The sequence below is a fragment of the Siphateles boraxobius genome, unplaced genomic scaffold, assembly GCF_051911475.1.
Source record: "Siphateles boraxobius isolate OS27281-9 unplaced genomic scaffold, OSU_SipBor_1 12, whole genome shotgun sequence".
Lineage (NCBI taxonomy): Eukaryota > Metazoa > Chordata > Actinopteri > Cypriniformes > Leuciscidae > Siphateles > Siphateles boraxobius.
Genome location: NW_027508722.1, coordinates 3,795,673 through 3,816,247, shown reverse-complemented (window position 1 = coordinate 3,816,247; position 20,575 = coordinate 3,795,673). Strand labels below are relative to the sequence as shown.

The window sequence follows — 20,575 nt, the reverse complement described above, 5'->3', positions numbered from 1 at the left end:
GATCCTAAGGACCTTAATTGGTTGCTTCAGATCCTGAGGACCTTAATTGGTTGCTTCAGGTGTGTTTGATTAGAGTTGGAGATGAACTGTGCAGGACAGTCGATCGCCAGGAGCAGAGTTGAGCACACCTGCATTAGCATATACTGTCTGATCCATTTTCTCTTTTAGGTCAAACACTATCATTACACAACAGTTTGTAGATTCTTCAAGATAGTTAAACTGTCAACATGTTTATATCTAGCTACCTGAATAACATCTGGTTTAATAACATGGACTTCAGAAGGAAACTCTTATCACTCCCTTGAGTACTGAGGTTTGTTACCGCCATAGTAATGCACTTTAAGTTGGTTCGGTGGAAGAGCAAACCTGCAGTGTCAAGTTTGTTCCTAGTCTAATGCTGTCTGAATGTAGTTTCTGCATTTTCCTGGCCAGGTGTGTCTTAAAAACATCTAAATCTCAATCAGACGAATAAAACGTGTCTAATAATGCTGTCTCTGGTCGGTCACGCTGACGTTTCACAGAGCGCTCTGACTGTTGTGGGACAGCGTAAGAAAATGCCTTCAGTCACACCCTTGCATACTTGCTGCCTTATCGAAATCTCGCACCCTTGCTAACACACAACCTCAAGATTCTCCCGCTGTGAGTCTCAGGCCGCTGGTATCTGAGGCATCAGAAGCAGTTGCAGTGACTCGACGTCTCTGCCGTTTCACCAACTTGGTTATAGGTTTGGAATTGTTGTTATTCATTTAACTGTCATGTCCTATGTCAAGTCAAATTATATATCACTTTATGTGAGAGCAGTTTATGTATGCGAATACAGTTGGGCATACTTATCCCATATGTTTTTCCAGAAAATGTTAATGTTATCGCATTGGACTAAAACTTACTGACTTCACTCACACAGGGTATAAATACTTCCCAAAATATTTTAAATATATATTTTTTTAACCCCCCCCCCCCACACACACACGCACGCACCTTGTTACACTTTTACAAAAATTACTTGCCTACAAAAAACAGTACTTTTTTTTTCTTGCCTACTGTTTTATGAAAACTGTGAATTCAGATCTCATTTCACATACTGCTTTTCACCAACGGTATCCAAAAATACTGTTGAGGTAAATTTCATAGGAAATGAATATGGGTCAATTTGACCCCCTTCATGCATTCTTGGGGTGATACTGAGGAAAAAAATGTTAGGACCCTCAATTTTTTTAGGATGATAAATTATTATTATTTTTGGTTATTTCCTATGAAATTTAACTCAACTGTATTTTTGGATACTTTTTTGTCAATCATACTTTTTTCTTGAAACGTTATGGATTTCTTAAATATCTGTTGTGACTTTTTTGATCTGAACCTAGAATTTGCCTTCGCCACCAAGCCCGTGTCTGAATAAATAAATGAAACATTTATTTATTTGATATTCCATGAATTCTTCAAAAAGAAAAAAATTTCTCATTCTGTGAAAATGACATTGAGGGTCCGAAACAAGTTTTTCTTTATTGAAGAATTCATAGAATATCAAATACATAAATGTTTCATTGATAAAATATTTAAACAATCACAGCATGCCGGGTCATTTTTGACCCCCTTTATGCATTCTAGGGTAAAAACAGCAAGACCTGAGAAACTGGCCTCTGTCCACATATAATCGACTTCTGCGAGTAATTAGTCACGGTTTATAAGTCTACTGGGAAAGTGTTTCATTTGAAACTTGTCACTGACTACGTTTACATGCAGCGAATTTTCGGGTTATGGTCGGGTTAAGGTCACTATTCGGGTTTCTGAAACATTAGGGATAACCCGTTTACATGCGTGAGCAGAGAGAGTTACTCCTGTATACATGGAATTGCAATATCCCGAAGTAAACGGCGACGCACGGTTAGCATCTGGACGTACGGACAACCTTAAGACGCAATATGCGTCATTTCCAATTCTTCTTCCTGTATCCAAAGACAACAACAACAACAACAGCAGCAGCACGCGGATAATTAATAGTTCGGGGCAGATAGCGATCGCCTTTGTTTGCGCTTTGGTGCTGGTACTGACCTCGCTCCAAATGTATGCTGTGCTGCATCTCGCCATGTTTACTTCCGGTACACTGCACGCGGGTTTTTGTATGCGCCGAGAAGTTCCTCTACTCAAAAGACCAAGATTCCTTGCGAATAGAACATGCGCAGAACACAAATCATTATGGGGATATGCCGATACGCGTTTACATGACCAAAAATTCGGTTTTTAAAATCCGGGATATGAGCATATTCCGGTTTTTGCCGGTGTTTACATGGCCGTGCGTGACCGGGTTATTGCTAATATCCCGGTTTTGAACGGGTTATTGGCTGCATGTAAACGTAGTCACTGTTATCATGAGAGCTTTAACAGAAGATCTAGTCAGTGCATTTACCAGAGTTCATGGGGTTCATCTCAACTTTGAAGGATGTTTTCTGAGTGAAATGGTAATGTTTGTCCACTCGAGTGCTGAAATAATCGAATGTGTACCGATCTGTAAGATGACTGGAAGTAACATTTGGCCCACATTGCTCAAATGTTGAAGGAATTGGTGTGCTGTGAATGTTGCTGGTGTAGTTTCTTCTGTCTTTGTGGAGCTCCACAGAAACCTACTGAACTTCCAGCTCAATATCCAGACCTCACATTCTTCTCAGCAGATGCGCAGCTATGAAACGCCAAACATTTAGGGCCTTTTTTTATCTCAAGTAAGATCAAGACTTTTATATAATTACATAGATTACAGAATAAACCAGAATCTTTCCGCAGGAAATGCCTGACCACCAGTGCAAGGACGAGTGCTCTTGTGATCTGCTGTTTTGCACCTGTTTTTCTCCTTTTGAAGAACTGGCCTTGCGACAAGATTTGTCAGTTTTGTACCTCGTAGAGTCTGAGGAGTCCTGCAGATGTTGAGCCGGGGCTTTGCAGCTGTGACCTGCTGTTTATTTTTATCAGGCTAACAGAAAGACTGTTTGACTGAGGTCATAATGACCACTGACATTTAGGATGCACATCAAATAAAATTCATAATTTGCAGCAAATGGTGTTTTTAGTCTGCGCTAATTAATAAATGCAGTGTCCACGTGTTCAAATACATTGAGCTTCAGTGTTCATGCAAGCAAATCCGGCTTGCAACATATCCAGAGTCCTCAGACAGGAAGGTTTCTGTGTTCTGATTAGAATGTCACGTTTGGCACCTCACCTTTGATTTATTTATTTAATTTTTTTTAATTGGGAATGCCCGGGTATACATCATTATCTGCATTCTGCTCCGTCTCATGCACAGTCGTGTCCGCAGAGATTTCAAAGTATACTCAAGCACGTATGGACAAGTTAAACACATGAATGGTATAAATACTTTTTTATACTCTACCAGATGTCAGAGGGCAGCACTGATGACAAAAATTACATTGTGGAAACGCAGGTGGACGAAGAATATTGTGGGCTTAAGGAAACATATCTTTTGCAAATTTGGTACCTTGCTACAATATGCTGCAATTCAGCAGAATTCAGGCAGTATGCTGTGAAAGCAGTATTAAGATTTAGGGGTTTAAAAATGCATCTATGCCTGATTTTATAGTAAAACTTGTCTGTTATTGCGACTTTTGATTTCACATTCAGATTTTGGTTTAGATTTGTCTATTTTGTGAGTTGAAATAGTAATATGGAGCCAAACCTTTTTCCTGAACACAAACACTTCATGTATTTTTAAATTAAAAATAGACTTGATGTTTTAGTGTGCTGTTATAAAATCCTTTGGTTTAACAGCTCCTTGGGTGATTTCAGATGTGTTTCAGCTCATGTTCTCTTTCCTTCCAGTCGGTGGTGAAGACGGGTCGGCTGCTCGTCAGTCATGAAGCTCCAGTGACCGGAGGCTTTGCAGCTGAGATCAGCTCTACTGTTCAGGTAAGAAGCAGATGGTAAATCGAGGCTCTTGGGGATGTCATGAATTAGAGATTGACCAGTGCTGATTACGTTCAAGCAGGGCCTATTAACACTCGTCAAGCGCCAAATGCAAGTAAATATTGGCGTTGATGAGTATATGAAAGTGTCGATCGCCAATTGGCCCATAAAATTTTTGCGAAGCTGAAATGTTGATGAACAAACATGAACGTCACTGGGGACCAGGGGTGTAATTTACGGGTGGGACATGTCCCCACCACTTTTGGCTAGGGTCGATGTTGTCCCCACCACTTTTGAAACATCTCGCGGCACGGATGTACCAATACAAATAAATAAAATAACTCCAGTTAACTTGCAGAACATGCATTTCGTTCGTTTGTTAAATAAGAGGGGATCTAGCACGCTGAAATTTGTTTTTGAAATCAAGTGATCAAAGTGCTCGTTCACTCTGCGATCAGTGGTGCAGATACAGTGTTCTCTTGTGACTCGCGCACACCACAGTCTTCACATGGATGCGCGATGAAATCACAAAATAAAATACAAATGTGTCCCTGCTTGATATACAACCACTGATAAACATAATCGGTTTTAATGAGGGAAAAAAAAACAATACGAGTGCGGATTAGAACCCAGAACCTCTGACACGCTTGGCAAAAGTTCTGCCACTGGACCAAATTGTGTTCTTAAAAAATTATCGGTACTAACAACATATATTGGATCTCATTAAACAACAAATTAAACCCAATGTACTATTTAAATGTACCCCACCCAAACACACACACACACCTGTCCCACCCACTTTTTAAAGCAATGTGACACCACTGCTCGGGACAGTGCTGCATCGTAACAAAAGTTTAAGTCCTGCCAATTTAAATATTCAAGCTCAAGAAGATGCTGAATGAAACTCAATTCGTTACAAGCACGCTGTGTGGGAAGTTTAAACATCCGTTCGCTCCCAGAAATCCACGTCTCAGACAGCGCATGGATACTAAATTGAGTTCTCTTTCATGTCGTCTTGCGCTTGAACGGAAAAATTCACACAAAATGATGCCAAGAAATGTCTCGTGAGTATCCTAGTAAACACCGTCGGTTATGTCTTAAGTACAAGTAAACAGTTAAAAAAGAAAATGCATGTGTACAGAATCAGTATATTGGATCCGTGCGTTATGTCCTAAAGTGACAACAGCCTAATATTCCTGCTGCTGTCGGGCTTTAATCTATATCAAACAAATGAATCTTTTTAATTTATACAGTGAAGACTATGCATTTTTTATTTGATTACTTTATTAAATTTCTGTACCTGAATACTACTGTTAGGCCTACCTGAAAAACTGACCTGAAAAGCACCTTCTATTTCGTTTATATCTTTGTTCTATACTATGGATTTGTGCGCTTGTACTTGTAATTCTATTATTTGTTCTCATTTTATTCTGTTTACTTGTTTTTAATAATGTTTTGAATTTATATTAGTTAGGCTAGTAGATTTAGCTGTGGTATTGAAATTGGAATAGAGAATTGTGAATGTTGGTGCCGTAACTGCCTGTTTTTGCAAAAAAAGTTTCATGGTCGGTAAAAAAATAGTTTTTAATAATTTTCTTAAGTCACCAGCCATTGGCAGGGGCGACAAAAAGTTATTTTAGGCCCCATGTTCAAGTGAGATGCAGAATTTGTATTATTTTTTTCTGCTTTTTGACACAGTTGCAAAACAATATTTGAACTTAAAAAAATGCCATTTAACTCTAGACCTGTGACCTCTACATTTAGAGGACTAACTTAGTACATGTAAGAATAGTACATTATATGCAATAGAACATTTAATGCAACTAGCCACAGATATTAAATTATTTGACTCCGTTTCAGTTTTGTCATCATCGACCATTTAAGTAATATTGGTTACCATTTACAAACTATACTTGAGTCCTAGGAATCCTACCCCAGACTTCTGTTTTGAAACGACTAGTGTAATGATATACTCACAGCGAAGTTCTTTTTCGTTTTACGCTTAGGGGTAAAAAGTTAGAAAAACCTTTGCAGCGATATACTGTCACTGAACATCCAGACGCTGGCCGCACTGATGAAAGCAGCCTTTAGATGAATATGCAAATATGGGCTGTATGCTTTCATCTCAACAAAATAAACACAATAAAAATGACAGCAATGAGAAAACAGCAGTTGAGAAAGCATCTGATCATAATGATGTGGATATGTTTGCACCAGCTCTGCGATTCAGCCCCCCAGTAAAGTCTTATCAGGTTTATTTCTGCAGCATTTATACAATAGATTGCTTTAAAGGTGCAGTGTGTGATTTTTAGCGGCATCTAGTGGTGAGGTTACGAATTGCAACCAACAAAAGTTACGGTGGCCGACAGGAAAATGTCATCGTCTGAGACAGCAGAGAGTAGCAGTTCAGCAATGAGGTTTCTTTACAAGGATACATTAAGAAATTATGTTTACTTAATTATTCAGTAAAACTATGTTATTGTGAATATTATTGTTACTTGTTCATCATTGTGTCAGTGTTTTATTCACTGAACTAAGCTTGCTTCCTTGCACGAAGAGCAACATAGTAACGAAACGCGTTTGTCCGTTTAGGGCCACCGTAGAAACATGTCGGCGCATTTTAATGTAAGGGAACCCGCGGTGTGTGTAGATAGAAACTGCTCATTCTAAGGTAATACAAATATAACGGTTCATTAAGTAAGGTCTTTATACACCACTGAAAACTTCTTTTTCAAGGTAGTAAGGAAACGCGCTCTGTAGCGCTGTGTGTGTTCGCTGTAGCGCTGTGTGTGTTCGCTGTAGCGCTGTGTGTGTTCGCTGTAGTGCTGTGTGTGTTCGCTGTACCGCTGTGTGTTCGCTGTAGCGCTGTGTGTTCGCTGTCGGTACGGTAGAAACATGACGACACAATATGTCGACCTCCATAGAAGGGGGAGCCCGCGGTTATGGAGATATAAATGTCTCATTCTAAGGTAATAAAAACACAACGGTTCACTATGCAAGGTCTTTATACACCACTGAAAACATAGTTATGGATCTTATATTGCATTTCTGTCAATAGATCCTCAGAAATATTACACAATGCACCTTTAAAGCGAGCTTTACAGTATAAAACATGAAAAACTGTGTCAGTGCTGCTTTCAATTAAAATTACAACTTCAGTTTCTATTGATGTTATACGCTGCTACCTTTTACGCAATCACCAAGGACCAATGGAAGTTCACACGCGTTTACCAGCCGGAGCAAAATATTCCAGAATGTTTCATATCGAACTTTCGAAACTACCTCCAAATGAACTTCGTTTTGGCATGATTTTGCTTCAAATTACGTCAGATAGAACGCAACTTTTACATCGACCAAAAGGTTGATGTGGGAAAACAGCCTAACGCTTGCTTCACATCATGTTTTGTAGTGGAATGATCAGCAGACTTTCTTGTTTACTGTATCTGACATTTCTAGTTGCCCATCAATCAAATGTCTTTGATGAAAAAGAGCAGAACAAATCCTGCCTGAGAGGTCAGAGTTACAGCAGTGTTTCAAGGAACATTTCTTATTATCAGTGTGGAAAACTGTTGTGCTGCTTCATATATTTGTGGAAATCCTTTTTCTTTTTTTTTCTTTTTTTAAGGATACATGTCTAGAAAATTCAAAAGAACAGGATGTATTTGAAACTGAAATCTTTGTATAATTTATAAATGTTACTTTTGATCAATTTAATGCATCATTGCTGAATTAATGTAATAACTTCTTTAAAACAATACTGACCCCAAGATTTTGACCAGTAGTGTACACATTCATGAGTGTCTCAGGTCTCAGCGAGCTGGTACTGATGGTGCACATTTTATCAAGAGATTCATCCAAGCATAGATGCAGGGCCAGTCTTTAAACATAAACACCAGTCACGTTTCCATTGACGTCAAAGTTTGTTAAAGCGCGTGTGTGTGTTTGAGCATGTGTGTGTTTGAGCAGGGTGGGCATGACTCAGCCGGATGTGCACAGATAATGGCATTGAACAGAAAAGTTGCTAAAAAAAAAAGGGTATTAGCTGCACGTAAACGTAAAACCTGAACTGTGGTCAAGCTACTGATGTCTGTAATAACGGCGGCCAAATGAATCTGCCGCCCACCAAAACACCCAAAGTCCAACACATCACACACCAGCGGCAGTCATTTCTGCAGTCAGGACATGCATTTTGGTTTTTAGTGGGGTTTGCTCAGGGAAGCATCATTAAAACCGCTGCTTATACTTATACTTGAGATCTAGATGCTTTACACAGTTATGTAACACACACAGATGTGGATGCCTCATCAACACGTGTAGTTCCACTGAACTAGTGAAATGCTCAAAATGCTCTTGAAAGTGCAGTTCATACATGCATTACATTATGATTTTCCAGTCATTTGGTTCTGTTAGCTGATGTTGAACATATAAATCCTTTTGCAATTGTGGACTGCTGTTGAGCTCAAATGCTCTACTAGAGGTTTTTCATTCTTGAATGTTCAAAAACATTTTTCACATATTTTAGATTGTTGCTGCACCTCTTTTCCCAGTCTGTCAGTAACGCTCTGTTTACTTCCTGTCTCTATGAAGCCCCTCCTTCCAAAAAGCACACTGTGCTCTGATTGGTCAGCTTGACCAGTGTGTTATAACACACGTTTGGGAAGTGTCGCACCCCTTACCATAATCTCTAGTTTATAGAAATCTAATTCCTGATATCAATAACTATCATTTTAACTAGTGTGAAAATTTAGTTGTTGATATCAAGAATTCATATCGAATGATTAAGAGTCAAAACGGCTTACCTATTGCCATTCCCAGGATATAAATTGTTAATATCAAGAATTATTGTTTTTACCAGCTGAAATCTAATTCCTGATAACAATAACTATTATTTTAACTAGTGAAAATTGAATTGTTGATATCAAGAATTCATATCCTGAAAATGAATAAAAGTTAAAACAGCTTGCCATAGTAGAGGAGATTTCTGCAGAAATGGTAAGAATCTAGTTGTGTTATTCTGTCACAGTCGTGCAGTCATTGAGCAGATGATCTTACAGAAGCTGAGACTGACAGCAGATGACCGTACCGTTATTCCTGGATCGAGTGCTGGATTTTTAGAGTTGTCTCTGTGTTCCTGGAAAACTCCATGGAATAGTTGGAATAATATTCAGTATCATCTGTCTCGTTCTCTTTGTCTGTGTATGAATATAGCAGCCAGTTTATCTCTCTCTCTCTGTGTGTGTGTGTGTGTGTGTGTGTGTGTGTGTGTGTGTGTGTGTGTGTGTGTGTGTGTGTGTGTGTGTGTGTGTGTGTGTGTGTGTGTGTGTGTGTGTGTGTGGAAGTAAAATAATGTCAAATGTTTTTGAAATAAAAAGCCTGTTGAATTGCACTACTTGGAAAAAAAAAATAGGCATTGCATTAACCATGCTTGCATTTTAATTCATTGTATTTTTAGGTCTTGCATTTTTATTGGGCTGAAATTCAACATGGTTGAATATTTAAGCTGTGAATATTTCAATTAAAAACCTTTAAAACACATTTTCATTATTAAAAATTCAAAAATCCATATATACCCTTCTTCATATTTCATTTCCAAAATATTCAAACTGTTTAAAATTACAACCTATAATATTCAACAGGCAATTTTCGGTCCATTTTATTTCGCTTTGCAAATTCGCTTCTACAAATACAGTGGTTCTAATTCGACAGTAAATTCAACATTGACGTCCAGCAGAGACTATTTATAGAGACATGCCACTTACTCAATCCTCAATACAACTATATAGGGAAAACCCGTAATGCCAAAGATGGCGGTTGTATGAACATGTCCCGCCCCTCCCACTGGAAAGCCAATCGTCTGCCTTTAACAGTCAAGCCGGGAAACATTTAAGCCTATCGTCTGGTTCCACTGACGCATGCGCACAGTTGAGGTTTGCGACAGTGGAAAATACGTTACTGTTTGAAAAGGCGGCAGATTTGATATGCAGTGTATGTGTGCGTTGTGTAAATATCAGACATCCCAAGTGTCTACCGCATATTTATAGCGGCTCCCTGATGCCCGCAAATTAGTTCAAATCTCCCAGAATCTAGAGCGAGCGAGCGAGAGCTCACACATACTGTGCTTCAAACCGTGCAGCGCGCGCACGTCAGAGAGGGAGAGAACCCATGCGCATGCGTAGTATGTACAACCTGTGGGGAAAAAGGCGTTTTAAACCTTATTTTGGGGCAAAGTCATCAAACTTTTTCAGCGATTTTTATCATATTTTACTGCTGTTTCTATACATGCAGTTTTTATGTCCCGGTGACCAGTGAATGTACAGTTCTGACTCTCTGCCCATTCATTTAGATAGGAGCCTGGTCTTGTTAGTCCGAAATAGCTGCCCGGAGGCGTTGCCAAGATGGCGGCCGAGTGGCATGACTTGCCTAAAAGGACTTTGCGTCCAGGAACTGCAGGAAAAGCAGTAGATTGCCGAGCATACTCTCCATCTGCTGTTAGTCGACATCACCATCAGATGGTGCAAGCGCTTGCTGTTGACGAAGACATTCATTCATAAAATGGAAATGATTATCTGTGACAGTATATGCGGAAAAGATGATAAACACACAAAAGCTGTGTTTATGTTTCATTCAATAACTTCATTGTTACTTTCCCTGTGTATTCTACATGTCATCAGCTTTCTCTACCATGAACAGGATTATAATCGGTTTCCCTCAATACCTCATACTCAAGGATTCCCTTTCCGTTGGGACAAAACGCTTAACACATACAGTGATATGAAAGACCAATCTTGCACCTTATTGGGGATGTAGGCTGTAGGCTACTATATAGGCTACAGGCAAGAAGATGGACTCAGATTGTAAACTTTACGCGCAAAGTTTCATGCTGAGCGTTTTGTGATGTACTGGCATAAAATCAACACTTGATCAATTAATACTAACACTTTCTATTCTATTCTACCCCCCCCCCCCCCCCCTCTCTCTCTCTCTCTATATATATATATATGTTCTAAAGTCCTAAAATGCCTACGTGTATTGCATTAGCTTAAACTGGGATCATAGCACTTGCATATTGTTGTCCTCCTATTGTTAGTTTAACTGTCAATCGCTTTGGATAAAAGCGTCTGCTAAATGACTAAATGTAAAATTGGCTTGACATTGGACATTCGCACATTTAGGGACCGTCTCTAAAGTTGCATACAACATTGGCATATACGTTTCTAACTTCAATAGCAAGCTTAAATTTATTTGAATAAATATCCAAAAATCCAAAGGGTGCACATTATGCCTGACACTACATGAACACTTTACAGTTGGTTTTATGACTGTAAGTCGTTCTATTCAAATGCTATTGAAGTTAGAAACGTGTATACCAAAGTCGTATAAACTTCAGAGACGGTCCCTAAATGTGCGAATGTCCAACATCAAGCCATCTTTATGCCAGTCTATCACCGGGAAACGCTCAGCTGTGCGCGTTATTCTGAGTCCATCTGCTTGCCTGTTAGTTTGGACTTTAACATCACTAGTCCATTAAGCTACGTTAAGCGTTGTACAGGTCCAGCAGGGGAATCCTGAAGTATTGAGGGAAACCCTAATAGCCTGCATGCAGCACATCGCCACAATATAAAGTTAAGGCAACTAAACAACCAAGAGAAATATATGTCTACCTCAAAAATGTAACATTGGATCTGTATATCCGCATCGGGGAATAACATTATGATCTCGTTCACGGTAGAGAAATATGCATGTAGGCTACACAGGAAAAGTAACCGTGAAGGCACCGAATTTAACAAAAACAACCGTCATAATAATCACAAATAAACTTACATTGCTGTAAATGAGTTTTATGAATGAATTGCTCTAATTTTGCTGGTCTCCGTAAACAACAAGCGCTTGCACCCCCTGCTGGCGAGTTCGACTAACAGCAGATGGAGAGTATGCTCGGCAATCTACTGCTTTTCCTGCAGTTCCTGGACGTCAATGTTGAATTTACGGTCGAATTTGAACCACTGAATTTGTAGAAGCGAATTTGCAAAGCGAAATAAAATTGACCGAAAATTGCCTGTTGAATATTATAGTTTGTATTTTTAAACAGTTAGAATATTTTGGAAGTGAAATATGAAGGGTGAAAATGGAATATGGGGGTCAGGTGTTCCCTACATTATTGGGAAAAAATTTCCCCACAAGGATGGTAATACAAGAATTTGTTGATCTTGGGGTGACATTTTTTTCATGTCCCCATGAAGGAAACGACTTATAAAGTGTACTAAATTATGATTTTGCAAAACAGCACCTTGTGCTCAGCATAAATAAAGCAAAGCATATTGAGAGCTAAATTATAGCTAATATGAGCACTTTCCACAGAGGTCACAGTGGTGACATTTATTAAATATGTGTATATGCTATAATTAAATTAAATTCTCTGAACATCATTCCATTTTTAATTCAGCTTCATTAAGTTTAAATTACAATTTGGCATTGTTTGCTACTTCAGTTCATGGTTCAGTTCAGTTCATTGTGATTTATAACGCATCTCAAATCAGTTCTCAAACCGTGATTTGTGAAGACCCATGGGTAAAAAACATGAGACATATCCAGTCCTGACATTTGTTACTGTGCTGAGATGATTTGCTGTTTCTGCGTGTCTGAGCCGCTCGGAGTGACTGTAAAGTCTTCTGACATGCACAAACGCTGACCGTTATCAAGCGAAAAATAGCTTGAAGTTCAGAATGATTGTCTAAAAATGGCCTTTCAGATCAGTGTCTCTGATCGATACGTCATGTACGTACTGAAGCATCTGAATGACCCAGAGGAACTTCTGCAACAGTGTCAGTGAATTTGAGAAGATTTACGCTGCTTTTTGTCGTTCAGTTTTCAGACTGTGGTTTATAGCATAATTATTTACATATTTAGTTTTTATCACTAACGGCTGGCCATAAACGGCCTCATTGAGGTTGATTTTGGATTTCATGTTGTAACGTGGGAAACGAGATAAATTCACTGGCATTGAAACATATATTTAGATAGAGATTTCTTTTTCTGTTTTCTTTGAATGTGAATTCAAATGTTTCATCTTATTTCAGAGTATGTGAGTGTTTCAGGGTGTCTGTCCTCAAATGGCTTTGGGCTCCTCAAATACGTGGTGCGCAATTGTCTTTTTTCTTGGCTCTCACAGTCGGTAATATGGGTATTTCCATGTCATAATAGTCTTTGAATACTCTCTAATCTGAAGCTGTCGCTGGTTCCACTCTGACAGCAAAAATGTGTTTGTGAGTGCACATGTTAAGATACATTAAAGATGCACATGTATGTATGGATTACACAAAATATATTTATATGATTAGAAAATATTTTTTTTAACACAGATGATAATCAGAAATGTTTCTTGAGCAGCAAATCAGCATATTAGAATAATTTCTGAAGGATCATGTGACACTGAAGACTGGAGTAATGATGCTGAAAATTCAGCTTTGATCACAGGAATAATTACGCTTTGAAATATATTCACATAATATTTCACAATATATTACTGTTTTTACTGTATTTTGGATCAAATAATTACAGCATTGGTGAGCAGAAGAGACTACTTTAAAAAACAAACAAAAATCAGTAGTGTATATAATTTATAAATCAGTAGTGTATATATTTTATTATATTTGATGTGTACAGTGGCATCAAGAAGCACTGGACACTTAATCCACACATACAAATATATAAATGTCATCACATTAAAGGAATAGTTTACCCAAAAATGAACATTATCCTATTATTTACTCTCGCTCAAGCCGTTCCAGGTGTATATGACTTTCTTCTTTCAGCCAAACAAAATCAGAGTAATATTAAAAAATATCCTGCTCTTCCAAACTTTATAATGGGAGTGAATGGTAACTGAGATTTTGAAGCCCGGAAAAAGCGCATCCATCAATCATAAAAATTTAACCTATATGGCTTCAGGGGGTTAATAAAGGCCGTCTGAAGCGAAGCCAGCTGCTTTCATAAATTACAAATTCTGAACGCAGGTGCCCTAACATGAAGGCCATGCTTGTCAATTCTTCTTATACTGCATTGAAATGTGTTTTCCTCCTTTCATCAGGTCATTTTGCGAGTCTTTGACAGTGAATAGTGTTTTTCTCAGATGCTCTGATCAAACATTTTATTCCCTCTAATGACATCATGCTTATTCTTCAAAACCTCTAATGGTTTTCTGTGTACAACACATTTTTGACTTTTTTGCTGAATATGCAAAGCAGAATGAGGCTGCCAGTTGTGTCTCTAGAAATGTTTAGTGTTTGGGCAATCTTCTTCTCGCTATAGACTTCTTAATGTAAGAAACTGATAAACTAATCTAATGTAATAATTGTTCTCTATAGTTTTTATGAGAGCTCTTTTGACTTGGCCATATTTGCTTCTCAACTGTAGCACATGCACGGGATAAATGTATGTTTGTGTAACAGCACAAGCTAATTCAGTTTTGTTATAGTTTCCAAAGGCTTAATTGTGTTTTAACACAATTTTGGACCATACCATACAAATAAGTGACTTAAAAACAGCAGTGTTTAATAGGGGTTGAATAATTATGACATAGCTGTTTAACAAAACAAAATCCTATAACTCATATGCATTACATTATATATTGACATTATCACTTTTAATTTGCCACTAAACTGTTAAACAATAAAAAAAATTAAAAACGCTGTATCTTTAGACAAGCTCACATTTGTAAATCTCCAGGTATAATAACTGTATAATGATGCACTGCTCATATGTGACCCTGGACCACAAAACCAGTCACATGGGTCAATTTTTTTTAAAAGAATTGTGGTTTATACATCATATGAAAGCTGAATGAAAAAAGCTTTCCGTTGATGCATGGTTTGTTAGGATAGGAGAATCTGGAATGCAAAAAAATCTTAACGATGAGAAAATCGCCTTTAAAGTTGTCCGTTTATGTTCGCGATTGTGCTGCATTTACTCAAAAAAATAAACGTTTTATACATTTACGGTAGGAAATTTACAAAATATCTTCATTTAACATGATCTTTACCTAATATCCTAATGTTTTTTGGCATTAAAGAAAAATCAATCATTTTGACCCATACAATGTTTTGTTGGCTATTGCCACAAATATACTTTTGCTACTTGTGACTGTTTTTTCTGATCCAGGGTCACATATATGGATGACACTGAAGTAGTGGTCTTGTTTTCAGTCCACATGCAGTGTCTTCAGACAAGACTGCACTGTTCTCCTGCTTTTCCAGTAAGAGTATTTAGAGGTTTCTTCTTGCTCTTCTCGTGGGTCAGGTTGGCAGGTACTCATCTGCTTTGGGACTAAAGAATAAATGACCCAAAATTACCCTTGGCTTTAAAACTGAGGACAATTTGCTAAATATGTACTGTGGTGATTCAGACCTCCAACTGTTGCTGATGTTAGATTGGTTTGCTCTGTCTAGGTTTGTGTTGTAGTTCTGCTGAATGTGCACGTGTTTGGACCACTTGGGTTTGTTCCGTTTCTCGGGTGAAACGTGACCTCAGAAGACCTGGAGTATAGCACACGAGTTGCACTAAACTACTTTGATGCTTTGATTATCCAAGCGGTGATGGGGGAAGAGAATATAGAGAACATGGATGAACAAATGTAAATGCCAAAAACATAAAACGTTTGAGAGCGTAGAAAATGGGAAACATTATTTTCCTGCAGTGAAGTGAACTGAAGCGAACAAATGTATTGCATCTAATTTTAATTCATGTCTATCAGCAGATGTCCTGATGTGTCCTACAAACCACACTATTCAGATTCATCACATGTAGATACAACTATTTCTGAGTAGCAGAAGCACTAGGTTCATCTCGCCACATCAAATCCCGAAACGGTGATTATGTGTGGGGCGAGATGCCAGACTCGTTCTGACCACTGAGCGGCAGGACTCGAGCATCTGGGATCTGCAGGGCCTTTCCTGATGTCTCTCGGCAGAGCTGGAACTGCCTTCTGATGCAAATCTAAAGCACATTTTTGTGTTTATTCAGGCCGTCGTGTAAAGCCAGCACAAAGCCCTTTAATGAAGCTTGACGCTCTTTTGTAGGCACTTCAGAAAACACCAGCAGACGAGAGAGGTCGCCCGGCGTGCGACATGTTTCACACTTAGCTCATACATTCTCTGAGTTCAGATTCGGGCACGGAAAAGCCAAAAAGCATCCATTAAGAGTTGGATGTGTGTTTATGGACAGTAGATTTCAGTGTTGGCTTTGTATAAGGAAACATTAGACCCTTTTACAGCTTTTCCTGATGCAATTTTTGATGGTTCTGTGAAAATGAGTGTTGTGTTTTGTCATTAGGAATTGGGTTTGTTTGGCTTCCATTTGGGATTTTTTTGGCTTGATACCTTATTATAAGTTCTCCAAAAGCTTAAATAGAAACCCAACCGCTCATTGGGGTCATGACTAAGGACATGAAGGACCATTTGTTGCTGTTTATCATGTCCGCATTGTGCGGTTTATATTTGCTTGTTACTCCATTTTTAAGACATGTTCTTTAGTTCAACAGTGTTCTTTAATAAATTACAGCCTTCGCTATTGGACTTTTTTTTACTGTGTTTTGATGTTTCACAGCATTGAATATCAATGGACCTACTTTGGCTTATATTCTAATGATCAACAGAAAAATACTAGAAGTGTAAATATTAATCGATTCGTATCGATGCATCGATTATACAGCCGACGATTCGATGCATCGATGCGTCCGCAAGAGTATCGATTAATGTGTTTGTTTTGCTGCCTGTCTATTTTCAGCATCCGCTCATATGCGTACAAACGATTGTTGTTATGCACTGGGCTAACGTTAGTTATTCACCGAACTAAACTGCCAGTGTGAATGCACCCTCAGTCACTTAGTCGGCGAATTCCAAGCTAGCAGTTACTTTACGTAAACAAACAGGCGCTAACGTGTACAAAAGGCTACTTCAACAGCTTACCTGAAAAGTCTAGGGTGCTTTCACACCAACTCGGAACGGAACGGGCACGGTTCGCATGAAAAATCACTAATTATGTAAACGCTGTCTGTCATGCGGACCCGGGTGCGCACTGGGGTACCAACCCGAGACTGCCTGGAGGAGGTGCGCTGAGTTCGGTTGCACTCGAACCGTGCCGCGGCTCGCGTGAATGTGAAAGCATCACGGACTCGGCTGCGCACTTGTTCAGGAAGTAAGTGCCCTGCGCATGCTTTTTAGCTGATTATGATGTATTTAGTTAAATAAAACACATGTAAGGGATGATATTGTTGATAATTTACCTTGGATAAGAGCGAGAGTGAGTCTGCAGTGTATTCATACACACACAGCGCGTGGCCTCAGGGCAACAAATTAATGGAAATCCACTGTCTCCTGAGTTTGCAATCAGCAAAAAGCCAAATGCGACACACAGTAAACTGGTGTTGTTCACTCAGCTGTGCATAATAGCACCAAATAAAATAAAAAAACACAATATATTGACGCGCGTTCTGTTTTCTATCATCCGTCGTGCACGTTTGCGATGACGTAAGATGCACGGAAACGCACCAGGATTCGATAGAATCAAGTTTTGAACTGTATGCAGTAACTGTTATATTTGCTGTTCTATTTGCAGTGCATTGAGGACAACATACACATTATGTGAATAGAATACTGTTCCTGTATTCTCAATAAAAGGCAAATTATAAACATTTTTGTTGATTTATTTGAAACTTAATAGATATCATGTAGAAATATTGATTATTGAATCGTATAGTATCGCGGGAATTCTGAAGTATCGAAATTAATCGAATCGTTGGCTTAAGAAATCGGTATCGTATCGAATCGTGTTCAATCCTGCTCCTGGAGGCCCAAAGGTTAGCTCCAACCCCAGTTAAACCAGCTAATCAAGGTCTTACTAGGCATACTACACTTCCAGACAAGAGTGTTGAAGGTTTGAGCTAAACTCTGCAGGACAGTGGCCCTCCAGGACCCAGTCATTTACTCACCCTCATGTCGTTCCAAACCTGTAAGACTTGCCTGTAAGGCCCTGGTGCCGGTTGCACCAGCTGTGTATAAGTTACAACTTAGCTTAGTTTTGATGTAAATGGGCACTAAGATACAACTTACGCACTACTAAATATTTATGCGTTGCACCATTGAACTTAGTTGAAGCGTAACTCTATGTATTTAAACTAAATATTTACGGAAGCCTCCGATCAGGAGTAACGGTTGGAATAAAAATGCAGACAGACTGAACTGCATCTATAAGCTCTTCTTTTACCTGACAGACTTCAATTACTGTGCCGCTGTGTACATCGGTCCCATTTCCCATATTTCTTATGGTTTTTTTTTGTATCAGTACTTATTTATTTATCCTTAATAATAATATAATTTCAAATACAGTTTCTAAATGTTATTTACATATAAAAACACTTTTGTTTAAAAACACACATGCTATTCATGATGATTAAGTATCGTATGTAATGGAAACCTATTTGTACTGTTAGTTAAGTGAGGCAAAAGAAGTTAGAATGAAGGATGAACTGAAATTCCCAGCATTCAAACAGCTTCTGCTCACGTATTTGAAGGCTGCTATTGGATCATCGAGGCTAAACGTCATATTATGCGACTACGCATTACTTTACGGAGAGTTTACAACCTATTAGCTACGTTCTGCCTTACGAACAAATGGTGCAACGGAATTAAGTACAGAGTTAGTTACAAACTAGCTAGTAGTTACTAAGCCTCTTTTGTGTGGACTTTACGTTCCAGTTTAAAGCAGCACTATGCAGGAATTCTGTTTTTTGTCAAACAGCGACCCTTAGAGTCGCTGTAGAGTACTTGTATTTAACGTTCCTGACGTAACTCACACAGAGCGTGACAGTGTATGATCTGCACTCACGGCCTCTCCACTTTATAATAATAAAGTAGCCTACCGCGTTAGACTAACCTGAGCCTAAATGCCGGATGACATCAATAAAGTTACATCATGTCCGTCGCATTATTTCATAACAATGTCCGTTATTATGATGTTGTTAGACATGATTATTGCAATTTATCATAATAGTTTGCAAATTGCACTCATTTACACTATTTACAACGTGTAGGCTTATTTATGTCCTGATAATTATGTGAGATATTGACAACTGTTCTCATGATAATCGCAGGAATCAACTTTAACAGTGAAAGCCTGAGCGAGCGGGACTCTTGTCCGGTTCCTCGCGCTGTCAGATTCTCGTTACCTTTTTCTAGACTCTTCCGATCGCGCTTTCTTCATTATTTTCTGATATTTACTCGTGTCTGACTCCTTGCTCGGTCAGTCTGCCGTTTCCTCTTTCTCTGTTCCTCCGACAATGCTTTCCTAGCTTTCTGCTTATATGGCAGTTTAGCCATGACGATAGTTGTTCTTATAGCTAGCCGGATCTGGATGGGGGCGTATATGCGTGTAATGTGTCCATTGCCGTAAAGCAATTCGTTACATCGCGAGAGCTGAAATCACACGATACTTCCTGACGCTGAGGCCTGCGGTCCGCCGGCCCAAAGTTGCAAGTGTGGTTTTTCCACTCACAGGCACCAGAGGGGGGCGAGACGACCACCATTCAACCTGAAAAGAGTCATATAACAATTCCAATAACTCTGAAGCTGTTCAGTTAAGCTAAAAAAAACTGCATAGTGCTGCTTTTAGAAAGAACTTCCGAACGGCTGGTGCAACCCTACCCAGTTCCCTAAGCTATTTTCTCTGTGGGCACTTCCACTTACTATATTCAACAGTGACTTGACTGCACTGACACTATATGATGAGAACTGAACTGAGCTGGATGATGACATCACATTTTTCTGGAGTTCTGCTTTATGGATGGAATGAACTAATTTAATAATAGATAATCTTTACAATGGAACTGATTTAACACTGAATAATGCCACTATTAATAATAGATAATCTTTACAATGGAACTGATTTAACACTGAATAATGACACTATTTTCTTTTTAAGCTGCTGTACAGCCGAAATGAACTCTGTTTGCATCATTGAATCATTTTCCTGTTATCACTATAAAGCTGCTTTGAAACGATCTGTATTGTATAAAGCACTGTATAAATAAAGGTGACGACTTACAATTCATTAGCCGCTATAGGTAAATAATTGGTAGAATAATAAAATGCTATAAATGGTTTATGAAATGTTTATGATTTCGACAATAAATTTAAATAATAGGATAATAGTTTGCAATATCAAGCAGCAGGAATCAAATAACTGGAAGCGAATGAAACCAGAAGCCTCGACACATTCAAGTTAGACTAGCCGCAGCTCTTGCGTTAAGAACAAGGTGAAAGATTTGTATGGTACAAATTAATAAAGCTGAATGTGTTCTCTGCAGGAGGAGTGTTTCCTCAACTTGGAGGCTCCCATCAGTAGGGTTTGTGGGTATGATACGCCCTTCCCGCACATCTTTGAGCCCTTCTACATCCCAGACAAGTGGAAGTGCTTTGAGGCCGTCAAGCGTATGATCAACTACTGAAACACAGGTATGATCTTTCTGTCACATGTACCATTATTATTTGACCCTGTAAACTGAGTCCTGAAACTAAAGCCTCTTGAGTTGGGTATCATATTTAATACATAAGGCTTTTATGGCTCATATAGTTTGATATAATTAGAATATGCAGTTCATTCTTGGAGGAAA

At 38.7% G+C, this 20,575-nt stretch overlaps 1 protein-coding gene across 1 annotated transcript in view; it reads left to right on the top strand.

Moving 5' to 3' along the window:
• The window catches only part of bckdhb (branched chain keto acid dehydrogenase E1 subunit beta), an 84,528-nt gene that overhangs the window by 60,307 nt on the left and 3,646 nt on the right, over window positions 1-20,575 (top strand). Inside the window, exons 9-10 of the mRNA XM_077206788.1 lie at window positions 3,829-3,915; window positions 20,270-20,417. Of these exons, the coding sequence (XP_077062903.1) occupies window positions 3,829-3,915; window positions 20,270-20,410 (228 nt within the window). The 3' untranslated portion in view covers window positions 20,411-20,417. The remainder of the gene's footprint in view (window positions 1-3,828; window positions 3,916-20,269; window positions 20,418-20,575) is intronic.